General features: G+C 34.7%; 1 protein-coding gene and 1 pseudogene across 1 annotated transcript; one reads left to right on the top strand and one right to left on the bottom strand.

The window, feature by feature from the left end:
• Positions 1-267: 267 nt before the first annotated feature.
• On the top strand, positions 268-3,854 carry LOC120198987 (annotated as a pseudogene).
• Positions 3,855-4,903: 1,049 nt separating this feature from the next.
• LOC120198985 lies at positions 4,904-6,429 on the bottom strand. Its single transcript, XM_039200214.1, has 2 exons — positions 5,694-6,429; positions 4,904-5,611 (listed from the first exon to the last, which is right to left on the bottom strand). The coding sequence occupies exon 1, from the start codon at positions 6,187-6,189 to the stop codon at positions 5,704-5,706; it is 486 nt and encodes a 161-aa protein (XP_039056145.1). The 5' UTR covers positions 6,190-6,429; the 3' UTR covers positions 4,904-5,611; positions 5,694-5,703.
• Positions 6,430-16,449: the final 10,020 nt, after the last annotated feature.

A 16,449-nucleotide genomic window follows, 5' to 3' on the forward strand; every position in this document is an offset into this window, starting at 1 on the left:
AACCCTGAAGACACATAGATATCACAAATCTATTATAGAAAACACCCCATTTAAGGAAATAATCGGATGAACACGTTAGATTGGAAATTAAACAATCCCTGTAGCATTATCTGAGCGCTTTTGCCGTAGGTTTTCTTATCGGTATTTTTAAAAAAGGCAGATCTTTTTTTTTTTTTTTGGTTTACCGTGTAGAAGATGTAGAGAATGACATTGGTATATAGGACTAGCTTTGTCCGCTCAGTTTTCACCTTGCCTCCATTACTTTATCTTTCTCTCTTGTGTCTTCGATTATTTTCTCTGTATTCCCTCTTTACATCAAATCTTTAAATGAAAGCTAGTCTGGTCTGGTCTGAGTCTGAGCCAAAGCTTAAACCATAGACCCATGAATCATAATACACTTGAAAACAAATCAACTTTCTACTTCACAAGTAATAACCCAATGCTCTATTGCTTGAATCTTGAGTTTGTCTTTTAGGTTATGGATTTTGGGGTGGTGGGTTTGGAGGGGTTCGTGGGTTCAGAGGTTACTGCTGCTATTACTGGTTTTACTTCTCTTGCTTCCGATCCTAAGACGAAGCAGAAATGGTATGGCTCTGGTTTCCTCAAGCAAGAGAGATCCGGCAACAATGAGGATGACTGCAGGAGTTCAAAACTGGCCAAGTTTGACGATTTCTCAGCCTCCAAGGCAATGTTGCTGAACCAGAGAGATACTTTACCGAGATCCAACACCTCCATCTTCTCTGACGGACGACAACAGCCGCAACAAATGCTGAGCTTTTCTGCTCCCAAATCAGAAGCTCTCTCTGTGGACAAGGGCTCTCAAAATGTCGCATTCCCTTACTTTCACCTCACATCACCCGCTTACAGTAGAAACACAGGTACATATGTCGAAAGATGTTCAGATTCTAACATCATTTCCTATTCAAAATTCCTATTCAAGATGTTCAGATTTTTTTTTCCAAAAAAAAATATCATTTGAGGAAATTATGGAAGGGGTAAAATGACCGTCTCATGTTCGGTTGACGAAAAGACTAGACATACTTTCTTACTGGTTTTCTGGTATGATTCCATGGGTTCTGGTGAAGGGTCTTTTCATGGTAATCTATCAGCGGTCTTTTTTTAGGTCTTGTCAAAAGGAAAAAAAAGCGAGGTTCTCTATTCATCTTCCTGTTTTGGATGAGAGGTATTTTTGGTAATAAATCAAAGTGAGCATGGGAACAAAAGGAGAACTGCCTCCCATTTTTCCATTTTTACACAAAGTGTAAAAACTACTGACATTTTTTTTTATTTTTATTTTCATTTTCATTGCACTGCTTTGAAAGCCTTGAAATTTTGGCTTTTCTGCTTTCATTTCATTTTATTCTTGTTTCAATCTTCCTGTTTTACTTTTATGTTTCAGGCTATAGCAGTGGGGGATTTAATGGTGCAAACATGCACGGGGTGTTAACAGGAGCTAGAGGACCATTTACTCCATCTCAATGGATGGAGCTGGAACACCAGGCTTTGATCTACAAATACATAACTTATAATGTGCCTATACCATCTAATCTTCTCATTCCTATAAGAAAATCCCTTGATTCTGCTAATTTCTCAATTTTCTCTGGTGGACTCCTCAGGCCCAATACATGTAAGTTGTCTCTTCTCTGAGAAAAACAAAAAACAAGGAAATCTTTTTCCTCCTTTTTCTATGATGTCCATACAATTTCCATGCTTGATGCAAAAGTTGCAGCAAATCTCTCTCTTTTTCACACAGAATGATTTGGGAGTGGGAAGGGTATAGGCTCCAGTTTGTGCTGCACTTTACTATCTGTTCTTATTGGTGTAGAAGTACTTTTATGGGGGGTTTCTATTATCTTAATCCCTCACGTCCAAGTAAAAACAGTCTAACATAAGATTAAAAAAAACAAGTTATAAAAATGTTAATATATTTTTATTAAAGTGTTACTTCAAATATTATTTTTTATATCAGAATTATTAATATTAGGTGTTACTGAAAATGTTAATGTCGTATATATTTATTTTAGGTACACTTCAAATCTAACTATAGCTCATTTCTACATTTGTTTTGGTCCCATTTACGTCAAGGCAACTTCTCCCTAACCTGTTTCTATGATTTGAAGATCAAAAATAAAATTAAAATCAATGGTAAACCAGAATGTTTAATTTTGTACTAAACGCTGTTTAGCTAACTGATTAGGGTGTTTTCAGCATCTTAAGATTTTGTTAGTATTTGGAATCTGCTGGTGTTATTTTTTTTATATATTGTTGCTTTTGTTAATCTGTTTAATGATATTTTTAATGATGTCGCGACAGTGGGATGGGGAGCTTTTCATCTTGGGTTCTCAAATAACACCGATCCAGAGCCCAGGACGGTGTCGTAGAACGGATGGAAAGAAATGGCGGTGTTCAAGAGACGCGGTTGCCGATCAGAAGTATTGCGAGCGGCATATGAACAGGGGTCGCCATCGTTCAAGAAAGCCTGTGGAAGGCCAGTCTGGCCATTCCGCCGCTGCCACCACCACCAAACTGATGCCTACGGTTTCATCCTCCCCATCATCAGCGGTAGGGCCAACCAGTGGCAGCGGCGAGTCCAACAGCCTAGCCATTGCACAACAGCAGTTTTAAGAATTTACAACCTGGTAGTGCATCCAACCTTTCTGCAGCGACTTCACTGAACAGGTGACAGAATTATCCTCTCAGCTCCTTGTTTGTAAGCTGTAGTTGAGAACATTTACCTTGAGTGCCGTTGTTATTCTTATGTTGCTTTCCAAAGAACAATAATTGTAGATTGTAGAATTATCTTCTGCCATTTCTGATAGTGACTGGCCTTACTGGTTACAGTTAGGGAATGTTCGTCTAATAGATTGTTTAATACCCTGTTACTGTAGAAAGTTGTCATTGATAAATTCAAATTCCATCGACGGTTGGTTCTCTTCCAGGTTGCTTCTGAGTAAAGACACTGGGTGTGAAAGAATAAATGATAGTGCACCAGGGCTCAGCATGGCATCCCTGGCCGGTGACCTAAAATCTAAAGAAAACCCTTTCTTGATCCCGAAGCAGCAGCTCTCATATGAACAAAACTCTAGAACCGAGTTCGGACTTGTTTCCTCCGAGTCACTGCTTAACCCTTCTCATAAGAGTTCTTCCTTGATCAAGTGCAGAAATTTTGATTCCTCTCAAGATCTTACCGGTCAAGAAACTGAAACCCAGCATTCCCTTCGCCAGTTCATGGACGAGTGGCCTAAAACCCAGTCTGATCGTTCAGCCATTTCCTGGCCCGAGGTTGATGTTCAATCAGACAGGACCCAACTTTTCATATCAGTATCCATGGCTGCCGCTGATTTCATGTCCTTTACTTCCTCTACCAATAATGAGAAAGTAACACTATCACCTCTCAGATTATCACGTGAATTCGATCCTATACACATGGGATTGGGAGTGGGCAGTGTTATGAATGAATCAAACCAAAGGCAAGCAAATCGGATTCCCATCTCTTGGGAGTCTTCCATGGGTGGTCCTCTAGGTGAGGTATTGCATAGTACCAACAGCAGCGCGGGTGAGTGTAACAACTCGGCACTTAACCTCATGACAGAGGGCTGGGATAATATCCGTCACTTAGGACCATCTCCCACCGGGGTCTTACAAAAGACTACATTCGGTTCTCTTTCTAATAGCAGCGCTGGAAGCAGCCCAAGAGCCGAGAACAACGAGACCAATTGAAGTGCTAGCCTTTGCAATAATCTTCGTGGTTCAACCCCTGTTCAGTCTTCCTCTCTGCCTGCTCTATAATCCACTCTACCTACACTAAAGTCACTAGGTTGTGAGAGAAAATGGATAAATGGGGAAGCATGAATTTATAATTGTCTTATATTATCATGTTAATACTTTTAATTTTTGTAATTTGTACTTCTTTGCCAAGTTTTGTTCCTATAATTTAGAGATTAAACTTTGTTACAAGTAACTAGGAAAGGCTGTTTGTCTAATATTATGAAAGCACGTTAGGGAACAATTTTTTTTTTCAATTTTACTTGCAATGTATGGCAATGACTCGTGTTGGGTCAACATAGTAGTCGATGGTTCTGTTTTTAAACTTGTAAGGATGATCTAGAAAATATGATGTGTGTTTTTCACTGCTTAGAACTACAAGCCTCACTGTTACCTATAACTGCAAGTGTCTCCTTGGCAAATATCTCATATAGAATCACTTAAAAGAAATAAAAAGGTTAAGCTAACATAGACTGCAATTACCAGAACAAAAAACAATCTTTTCAGATAATCATGTTAAGCATTTGATGTTCTTACAAGGATTTACCGATTTCTTTCTTCATAAAAGCTCATAGTAGTTGCCAAATCATTTGACCTATTATACTTTTCCACTTTCCATGATCTATTCAAAGATACAAAACGGGCAACTACCGACAGAAAGAACGAAGCTTTCGCACAGCCATTTACTCAAATAACTAATCAATTGTGTACTCCTTTATTGTCTCATCATTGAAGACCTCCTTTGTCTCAGACCATGACAGGAACTATTCATGGAAAACTAGAATACATATACAGACATGAGGTATATTTTAGAAAAATTAGTTTTATATTAAGCCTAATTCTTTTAGTCTTATGTGGTTAATCAATTGGACAGTTTTATATTAAACTTTGGGTGAACTTCAGACAGATTTCTAGTTAACTTCATTATTTTCTCTACCTGTTAGGTATATTTTTTTTATTAAACTAAAATGATTACCAATTAGTATCTATTCTAAATACTCTCAATTATTTAACAATAAAGGCTCAACCTGCTGCAACTGAATAAAGTAACAAATCTAAACAAGACAGGAATAGCAACAGCTGAATAGTACTTAAACCTACACAACGTAATTAAAATTTGAAACCCGTAAGCTTACATCTCAACTATATAGGAAGGACTTCACAATTTCACTTGTAATCTCATCTACAATGGCGTTTCCAATTACTATCCCGATATTCCATTTCCAGGATTCAAAATCATTCACCCATTCCTCGATTGAATTAAGTATATCTAATTCCAACAATCGCTTAATGTTTTGATTCATCTCCGCATCGTTTTCCCGTCCCTTCATAGTATCACACCTGACCTTTCGAATCTCCTCAGCAGACCCTTTAGTCCCTTTGCCTTTCTCTTCCTCGTCATGGTTAATTTCTTCCAACTCCCTAATACAGTCAAAGAGAAGCTGTTTTTTTCGTTGCAGAACCCTTTTCGATTTGACGATCGGGAAGAGTTAGACCAATCAGGCACTTGTAGTTCGTTTAACCCTCCACTGCTTGATTTCACTGGTCTGGTTTGAAGAAGTAAATTCAATAGCCAAGTTGAGAAGATTGAGTCCAGCTTTAGCAGCTTAGTCCAGAAGAGTCTTTTGCAGGAAACTTGTCTTGCTGTTTTTAACTTCAGGAGAATGAATTCGTAACGAATTGTAATCGGAAGGGAAGTAACTATGAAAGCTTAGCAACTTTAAAGATACTAACGATTATAAGGTGGGGAGCTCGTAGAAGTAGACACTTGTTCTAATACTGATCGAGGGCTTTATTGTTTATTTTCTTCCATGCAACTCCATTCAAACTTTGTACCTGCGTCAGCCTGTTAGCTTGATGAGTAACAATCTAAAGAACTTCAAATATTTTCCTGGAATATATAAGCAATAAATTAAGGTTTTGTGTACCTTCTTTTCCTTAATCGTGGAGTTTCCAGTCAGATATGGAAGTGTCGGCAAACACCGGCGGTTCATCTGTGTCACTATCTGGGCATGAATCATACACTGTTGCGCTGCTAGCGGAGGAAAATCTTTCTGCCTCCGCTGTTCCATGGTTATATATGTCCATCTCAGTGACACTAAGCTTTCCATCTTTATCGGAATTCTTGGTTCTCAAGCCTTTCATTTTAAAGAACTTGTTACGTAGTATAACTTTAAGTACCTTGGGAAATTGTGGAGAACCCTTCTTGTCCTCGTTTTGACTACCGGACTTGTTTAAAAACCTGCCTGAATTGCCATGGCAGCAGCTGAAGTTGATGAAGTGAGCTCCTGAAATTAACTTCTTTTTCACACATCCTCTCTCTGAAAGGTAAACCTTTAAGGTGAAAGGTTCTTGCTGTTCTTGGAGGAGTTCTCCAAGTTGCCTCCCTGTCCCTGGCTTGGATGCTCTGCTGCTAGTGGCCATTTGAGCAAGTGTTAGGCTGAGGGGTTGCAGAGTTGAAAATAAAGCTCAATGGTTCAAGTCTGTTGATCAGGAAGAAGGAAACAAAAGAATAAAATATACAGACATAAATCTGTCAGCTTGGGACTGAAACAGAGCAGAAACAAAGGAAGATTGTATGTAGCTTGAACTGCCAGATAGCTTCCAAGAATTCCCTAGTTTTTTGGGTGGACACGGTTGTTAGGTGATGTAATAATATTTTAATCAAAGCATCTTCAACCACACTGTTTTGTACATGTCATGGCCGGTCTTTAATGGAAGACTTTGACAACCTTATTCGATCCTCCTGACTCCATCTCGCGCCCCTTCCCTTCTAATTTCTAATAGCCAAATTTCTTTATTGTTTTGGTACTTGTATGGTTGCACAAGCGGTTGTCTCCTTGCGAATGATTGTCCATAACTAGTCATGATTGCTGATAGTATCAAAGGCGAATTGAATGCTATAAGAATTCCTACCGTCTCAGAAACATAATTTTAAAAGAAAAAACAACCTTAACTCTGGAATCCAATAAAAAAGTAGAGGAAATCCAATGATTGCATGATTGATGGTATTAGAATAACATGTGGGTTATTCACTATACCATGATGTGGGGGGCTACTTCGCATCACAACCTCTAATAACACAACCGGCCCTACTGCCTTTTATATTTTCAACTAATCACTCTACCGGCTCTTCTTCCAATTCATCTTTTTTCCTCTGCCTTTTCTTGCCCTCGTTTCTTGCTTTTTCTTTGTTTCCATGCATATTCATATGTGTTTACATATAAACTTACATCACAGGAAGACGGAATATCCGCTGCATCTATCGTTTATTCTTTGTTTTATCATGTTATGTTTGTACATATGGTAATAAAGTATTTTATTTTAATACTTTATTTTTATTAAAATATTGATGTTTTTTTCTACGAAATAAAAAATCAGGTTCAGGAGTTAATTATGCATGAGATAGATTAGTACTCCACAACACCCAATTGGTACCTAGCGGTGGCCGAATATAACCAGGGCTAGTGGGGGCTATGTTCTCAAAATTTTAAAATTTATAGTTTAGACTCTTTAAATTTTAAAAAAAAAATAATTTGGTACCCCAAAAATTTTAAAAATTCAAGTTAAACTTTGAAGTTTTTGAATGTTCTCAATTAAATCCCCTCCCATAATTAAAAAAAATATTCAATCTCTCAAAATTTCAAAAATTTTAGTCAAACCCTAATGTTTTTGAAAAAAAAATATAAACTAAACCCTTCAATTTTTTTTGAAAATTTTAATTTCTAATTTTTTTTAAAGTTTTAAGTTGCCCCCCAATCTCTATCACTAAGTTCCACCACTGGTACCTAGTCGATTATCTATGTTTTAAAATTAGAAATTTTGAATTAGAAATTTTATTTAATGTAAAACTCATTAAGTATGAAAATTTAAAAAGGGTATTAATTTATTGGGACCAATAACTAATACCCTCAAGCACAAGCGGAAGCTTCACTATTAATCTCAATAAATAAACATTGTCTTATAATTTTAAAATCATGAAGCAATATTTTGAAAAGGATGTTGATTTATTTTAGGAATCAATAGTAGTCACCCATAGGCATAATGCAAAAGATACAATATTAACCGATAATAAATGAACATTGCCTTGTATTGAAATCGAATTATGCAGTTAAACAACCAATTATTGAACCTAATTATACTAAGTAAGTTAATTAAGGATTCCCTCTAACTAAAGTATCAAATTATGAACTTTAAAGGACCTAAAGGGTTAAACCTAAATTATAGGCTCTAATATTAACCTAATAAAATTTCTATAATTTATTGAATCAAATAAATAAAATGGAGCATTGGACATAAAAGCGAGGACCAAATTAATTTTTTTCTTAAATTAAAGTACTAAGGTGAAATTAAACCTAAGGTGAAGGCTCTAATATTAATCCTAACCACTGTTAACAAATTATTAAATTGAATAATTAATATGGAATCTCAGACATAAAAGTAATGACCAAATTAAAAATTCACTTGAATTAAAGGACAAAAGGTGAAATTAATCTAATCTAATATTAATCATAACTAATTTTAACAAATTATTGAATCGAATAATTAATTTTGAACCTTGAGCATAAAAGTGATGATCAAATAAAAAATATACCTAAAATAAAAAAAAAAGTTTAGGGACAAAATTAAAAGGAACCTAGATTTAAGGAATAAATATAAAATCTAAGTAATCAAAATAGGACTAAATTGAAACTAATTAAAAAAGGACTAAATTGGAACATAAAAGGACTAAGTTGAAGTAATTCAAAATGTACAATTGAAATTTAAAAAAATTAAGGGGACTAAAATGGAAGAAAACATCATGTAAGGCATAAATTAAAAACAAGCAAAAAATTAAATACTGAAAATTAATTACTAAAATTAAAATGAGGGAAATTCGAAGGTAGAAATTTAAATTACTATAAATTAAATGGGTAGAAATGTAAAATAGAAGAAACTAAAAGTTAGCGGGTTCATTTTAATACTTTACCCGAACCGTAAATAACACGATTTATATCTCAGGACGGGTCACCGCAAGGTCGTGGAATTAATTCAGTACATTAATTTTAAATATTAGTGGTTAGTGTTACAATTAAATTTACTTAGACCGTAAAGAATGTAGATCATACCTTGTGACGAGTCACCGCAAGGTCGATTTAAGTGATTTGTAATATTAATAAAAACAATGGCTAAACTAAATATCAATAAAACCAATGCATCATATTCAAAGTAAATAAAAAAAGAAAGAAGTTACCAATATGTAAATACGCAACAATAATACACGAATTAAAGCATGAATTGCCCATAAATTGGACATATATAACCTATGCTTTTTTTACCATTTTAGGTAATCCATTCCAAACTTTAACCTTAATTAGAAACCTCTCAAATTCTTTCCTTTCTTCTCACATAGCTTCTGATGAAAAACTACTTGTTTGTCATCCCGCGATCATTATACATTAGTGTTGCTTCCTGTCCTTAGTCACCGTCTGTGGCGGTCAAATTAACCAAACAAAACCATAAACCAACTTAAAATCTTCAATCCATGATCATAAACTTGGATTTGAGGTTAAAACCTCCAAATAAAGCCTCCAAGCTCCTCTAAACCTCCCTCAACCCTTCGACTTCATGAGCTCTGGTGATCTTAAGACCATTGATCGTTCCTTTTTTAACTCTAAACCTTGAGATCTAAGGTAAATGACAACTAATCCCTCTAACATCAATCCTAAAAATGAGACCTCTAAAGGCCCTAAATCTCTTGCCCCTAACTTCCAACGATCATCTGTAACACCTAAAATTGAATCTACCTAAAGTCCGGAGGATTTAAATGTCACATGAAACCGCCAAAATGGCTAATCGTTTTTTTGAAATCAATACACATAGTCATCATTTAAAAACCAATAGTGTATGTCTACCTCTTAGTGTAAGTCTCACGTTTCCTTTAGTCTCTACTAAGAGTGTAACACCGTAAATTCTGGGCTAAGAGTTTTGGGCTAACCCGATAGAACTTTGGATTAAACCTATTAGCTTGTAGTAAACCTTGACCCAAGTTTGAGTGGATTTGGGTTTGGTTTGATCCCAACATGAGTTAAAAAGGGGGATGTTTTTAATTTGTGACTAAAATTAAGAGGACTAAGAGAACTATTATACCAAAAATTCTTGCAAAGGCTGAAAACCCATTAATTTGGGTTATCTCACGCATGTCTCTCTTTCTTTTTTTAACTATTCTTTGTCTTTTTTTCTTCTTCCTTTATCCTTCATTCTCCCACCCATTCAAAGAAAAAAAAAAGGTGCCAACTTTGCTAGATAATCATTCCATTTTCGAGATTTCAAGGTAAAGAAGAAAACCTCCATCTCCTTAGCTTTCATTCAAGCTCTTAATGACAAGTTTTGGACATGGTTAGCAAATATGTGTTTAGTGGGGGTTTTAGAGTCTGAGTTTAATCAACTCATTTTTGGAAGGATTTGAGCTCACGTGGTGTTCTAAACTTTTCCTTAAGCTTCCCAACAACATTAGTAACCATAGTATTGATTTCTTTCTTAGTGAGAGAAGTTAGAGAAAACTCCAAGTGCAAAGGAAAGGAAAAGCTCACCATTGATTGAGTTGAAGGAGCTCCCAGTAGCTTAGTACTCAAGGTAACTCACTTTGTAACGTCCTAAAGTCGGGTCTGGTAGTTAGGGTCGGTTTCGGGTCGATTTCCAGATTTCCAATAAAAAGGAAGAAAAATTTCTAAAATTCATATTTTGGTTTTAAAAATATTTTGGAAAGGTTTTAAGTGATTTTAGATGATTAATTTTAATTATGGAAGTTTAATTAAATAATTTGGTGAATAAATTGAAAGAATTGGAAATTATAATTTCGGTGATCATTTTGTAAATTTTTGCAATGTCCAAAGTCTATAAAGAAATTGTACTACGACTTATGTTTAGACCTTTTCCTCCTAAAGTAAAATGTTTTAATTTTCCATTTTTACTATTTTTCTATCTAGATTCATTTTAATCTAAATTATATTTGCCTATTTTCATTCACACACTTTTTATTTCCTTCTTATTTTACATTTTAGTAACTTCTCTTAACTTTCTCCATTTTATCTCGTTTTCTCCCAAACAAGCTGATCAATTATTTCTCTTTTTCTTCTTTATTTTTAAATTCACTCATCTGAATCTTGATTTTAATTCTCAAGTTTCTCTTATATTATCTTCTTGTTTTTAAATCTTGATCATAATGGAGTTCCATTGATGATCTCAATTTCAATCTATTTCCACCAAGGTAGGGATCTTTTCCTTGGTTTTCTTTCAAGCTTCGAGGATAATTGACTAAGTGTTAATGATTCTATTGAATTGTTGATTTAATTAAAAGGATTTCTAAGTTTTCAATTAATTTTTGGAGCTAATTAATGTGCTGATTTATTGAATTGGTTTTGAGGTTTTCTTAATGAAATTTAGTTGTTTTTGGAGTGATTATAATAATATTAAATCAGGTTTTTGATTGCAAATGATTTGGATAACGATTTCTTGAAAACAATGTCAATTTTTGGTATTTTTGGGAATCCAAGAATTTAGGTTTGTATATGTTAATTTGTGTGTTTCTAGCTGAGTTAGATGTTGATTATAGTTTTTTTATTATCTTTTAGTGTGGATATTCGTGAGTTTCGATTTGGAGCTTCCGGAGTGACGTTTCGGTAAGGTTTTTGATGTTTTCGACATTTGCGCTATGATTTAGAAACAAAGGATTCTGCTTTGTTTTAGATTAGATTGTGATGTGTTAATTTTCTTTGCAAGGTTCTTATTGTGTTGTTAGTTGAGGAAACTTAATGCTTTGAGTTTGATGAACATTGAGGTGGTGTTTGGAAGCGTTTTCGATTTTCGGACAGCAAGGTGAATGACTCTTATTCTTAGGAAATGAACATGATTCAAGGTTGAGGCTTGTATAGTGTTGCATTTGTAATTCAAATATATCGTGTTATTTGGTTTATTATGATGATGGAATATGGATTATGTTGATTTACATATGATGCCACTTGTGTCGGAAATAAGAATGCGAATTATGAATATGATGTGTTGCAAATGACGCATACTATTTTAGAAACGGTTTGTGAAATTCTATATATATTCTGAATGTGAATTGGATGAGCTGAACTTTCTCACTATCCAAATAAATGGGTTGATCATGATAACCATCCGTAAGTGTATTTCAAAATGTATTTGAATCAATATGTGAAAACTATGTATTATTGACAACCGCTCTTGGTGAATTGGATTAATTGCCTAAGAAAGAGTACTCCATGTATTTTGTATTAGTGTGTGATTTGGGATTATACGGGGTTCGGATGGTACATTGAGCTTTGCTCCCAAAAGATATGGGGTAAGGTTGAGCGTTGAGTTTGCTCCGCAATTCATGGTTTTGGACCTATGTGAGTCTGTAAGCAAACGAGATTTGTATGAAGTCTGTTTATCCAATGAGTGAGTTGTGTTTCGAACAAAAGCCATTGATCTTAAAATGGAAAAATGTGTGTGATTGTGTGGCTTGCCAAGGAAGGCAATTGTGCATGCATACTTGTGATTGCTTTTGAACTATATGGTCTTTGATATTTGTTTAATCTATAAATTAAGTGATTTGGAAAATGGTAGCTGATCATTCAAGCATGAGATGTTGAATTATATGTGTAGAGTAGGGAACAAGTTACGTATGAACATATATGATTGATCTTTATCTTGGTTATGTGCATTGCTTTCAATGTTAATCATTCAATGGGCTTTATAAACTCACACTCGTTGTTAACACTTTTCAGAGGATTAAAGTTGAGTTTGGAGGCGAGGAGCTTGGCATCAGTGTGATCAAGCAAGGCTAAGGCATAAAGCAATACGTTTGTAGTTTCTATAAACTTTGTGTGGTAATTTGGGGACATTTGGGACTTAGACTTATTATTCACTTTGTTGGACTTATAATACTGAATTTTGGTTTGTAATAAGTGGATTTACGTTGGGATTTGATGTTGGTTTGATTCGTTGAATTTAGATTTATAAGTATAAACTTGTTGCTTGAAGTATGAGATGACTCAAATATTGTTTTAGACCCTAAAAAAATGTTTGGAGTGTTTAACTAAGTGTAACTTTGTAAACTAAACGTGTTAGACTCATAGGTTGCATGAAATGACCTTAAATGCAAAAAATGAGCAGGTGACTTGTGCTTGAAATGAACTTTTATGCAATTGTTGACTTTTGGGGCCAAATCCTTGATTAATGTGTTGACTTCTATTATAAAGCATGCTATGCCTTTTTCTTGACATGTATAAAGTGGTTGAATAATGTCAAGCATGTTCCTAGTCCATGAATACTTTTATGTGGGTGATTAGTTGACCAAATATGCATGTTCTTGATAAATCTGTAGTTTTTCAGAAAAAAAGGATTGATCCCTCAAGAGAAATAATCATATCCCTTTTCAAAAGGATTAATCCCCTGTGAAAAAAGATCGATCCCTTTCAAGAAATGATTGACCCCTTCGATGTTTTGCTCAATGAAAAAAGGTGAAATTGTATTCATTAAAGGTCTGATGTGTTCTTAAATTCTAATTTGACCCCTGAATGATTATGTGAGTTCAATTTAACCCAAAAATTGATTTGTTTAATTACTTAAACTCTTAAATTGGAAATTTCATGAGATTTGAGTGATCACTTCTTAAAAACACTTAATTACATAATGGAACCCTCAATAGCATGTTACTATTTGGTATATAAGTTTTGTATATTTACGTTTAGGTCCCTAATCTTGTGTGATTGATCGAGTGATTGTTTGATGTCTGAATGGTATGAAATTTTGCGTACTGATTTCTTATGACAATATTTAACATGTGGTAACCTTAATTAGGTGATTTGACTTATTGATTTATTAGACAATATGAAATGACTAAAATACCCCTAAATGTTTAAATGTAATGTTTGCATGTTTAATTGAGATTCAATTCCATATTAGATACATTGAACATTGCATGTGATGAATAGTAAGAGATTTTAATTTGTTTGCTTCCTCGAAATATGTGTAATGTGGATCCTGATCCGTCCAACACGATTGGAACCTAATGTATGCTTGGGTATCCGACTCAGACTTCTGAATAGGGTATGGGGCGTTACACACTTCTAACTCAACTCTACTACAATGTAGATCACTAGATGAGTTTGTTAGCTTGCATGAGTCATGAAGCCTATTTATGGTAGATTTCAGTGTTTGATGTTTTTTAGCATGTTTATGGACTTAACCTTAATATCAGACATAACGCTCTAATAACATTTTGGGACCACAGTAGGAAGTTTGAGTGTGCTAGAGAGGCTTTTCTGTGCCCAAAATAGAGTATTTCTAGGCGTGAGTATTGGTACTGAAGGAACAATACTGATATTGTTCTTCAGATGCTTAAAACAAAAAGGGGTTTATGGGTTAGAAGTATTTATACACATAGGTAAGGGATCGATACTCACAAGATGATATCGATACCAAGTTCACTCAACAGATTCCAATAGCCGTTTTTGGTATCGATACTTATGAGAGTATCGAGTATCGATACCAAGGGTAGATTATTGATACTCCCCAACAGGGGCATCGATATTTATGTATTTTTCAAAACATCGAAGCCAAATATGGTATCGATACTCATGAAAGTATTGATACCTCAGATCATGAGTATCAATACTCAAACTAGAGTATCAATATTGACCCTTTTCTATCATCTTTTAATAAGTTAATAGTATCGATACCTAAAGGTTAGTAACGATACCCAGAGAGCCGTACCGATACTTAGGGGCTTAGTATTGGTACCCACAAACAATTTCGGGTAAGAAACCTAAGGATTTTAAGGGATAGTTTTGAGGAACCCAATTACATCATAATAACAAGAAATAAAACTACAAGTGAGAATAGTGATAGACTCAGAACAATTAGAAACAATAATAACTAGGATGACATAAAACTAGCATTGTTTGATACTCGAGAAATAGTCAAGACATCGAATCACTTTAGCATACAGTGATCGTACAATTTAGATATATCCCATTCAGTGCCAAGGCACTTTAGTTGCCAGTTGGGCGTTGATGCCCCAAGACTCAATGAAGTAAGTTGGCCGGCTATCCATTTCTTATGTAGTTTCGGATCTCATCCCAAATACATAAGGGTACATAGAAAGGCTAGAGGGCTGTGTGAGCTCCGAGATGCAAAACCCTTAGCCACACCATGATGCCTACCTCAACATATCATATCAGTATATTGTATCTTTATACATATGCCTCTAGCATGCACTGTAACACCCCCAACCCATATCCGACCCGAATACGAATCCGAGGTGTTACATTGACTTTTCAAAACTTTTACATTTATAAAAAAACCATAGTAAATTTAAAACTTTCATTAACACAAACTATATTTACATTACCAAGTTTAAAACATTACAACTCGATCAGAGGGTACATACTATATTACTCTACTTACATGCCAACACATATAAGATATAAACCAACATACTTGTAAGGTGCTTCTGATCTGATCTTCAAATGAGGATACTTCTCCTAAGACCGGTCTTCTTGCTTTTCTGTACCTACGTGTAAATCACTTACATGCTAAGTCATAGACTTAGTGAGGCATAAATCTATAATAATACATTTCCTATGTATATGAATATGTGACATGTTATTCATATAAAATCATCACTATCATTCACAATTCCATATCATTCATATGATTCGCTATGAACAATATTAATATGATAACCTATAATGTAATACATACATTTTCCATATTATTTATATGCCCATGTATATACTGAGAACTTAAGGTATTCAAGTACATAGAGGTTGTGCACATCTGCTGTAACCACAACTCGTATAATTTCCACTGAGTGTCATATGAAATTTATCCCGAAGGACCTGTGAGTATGTCTCGAAGGACCTATGAGTTGTCCCGAAGAACCTATGAAACCCTCGACTCTTGGCATGCCAACTATACCTATAGCTCTCACATTACATAACATGGCATTAATATTATGTTTCATATAACCATATACTTGTATCATTTCCCTTGTAATCACATATATCATTTCTTTTATCGCATTTACCATGTGCATATAACTATTAATCTCATATCATATAACATAAGTACTTGAGTACATTAACATGAATCATGTATTGAATCATATGTCAGCATATATGACTTATGCATGTTTAATAAAGACTATAATGTATGCATGTTCATAACTATCATACTATGAAATTAATCTAGGAAATAGACTTATCACAAGTCTTAATTCCTTTGAACTACATCTATGTATGCACTCACCTTAGCCTTATTGCTTTGAATTGATCCTAATCCTTTGATTGTTCTGGAACGAGATTACGTTTAGTATCTACATAATCATACATGGATCCATATCAGAATTCTAATTGATATCCTCTAATCTATCACTTCTTAGAGCAAAAGAAAGACTACTTCCATCTTTTAATTAAGGTAGGTATCAGTACCCTCTACTAGGTTCGATACCCTAATTGTATTCTGTTAGTTTTACATTCAGGAGGGTATATGTACCTAACTGGGGGGGGGCATTGATACCCTCATTACATTTTGTGATTCTTTTTGTTTGAGAGGGTATCGGTACATGTTGAATGGGTACAGACACCCCTAGCCCAGAAATGTCATTTTGAGTATGAAAATCAATCTCTTCTCAAC

Source organism: Hibiscus syriacus, unplaced genomic scaffold (assembly GCF_006381635.1).
Source record: "Hibiscus syriacus cultivar Baekdansim isolate YM2019G1 unplaced genomic scaffold, ASM638163v2 tig00005259_pilon, whole genome shotgun sequence".
NCBI lineage: Eukaryota > Viridiplantae > Streptophyta > Magnoliopsida > Malvales > Malvaceae > Hibiscus > Hibiscus syriacus.

Excerpts from the sequence above, each read along its gene's own strand:
- LOC120198985 (XM_039200214.1), bottom strand. The coding sequence starts at position 6,189 with ATGGCCACTAGCAGCAGAGCATCCAAGCCAGGGACAGGGAGGCAACTT.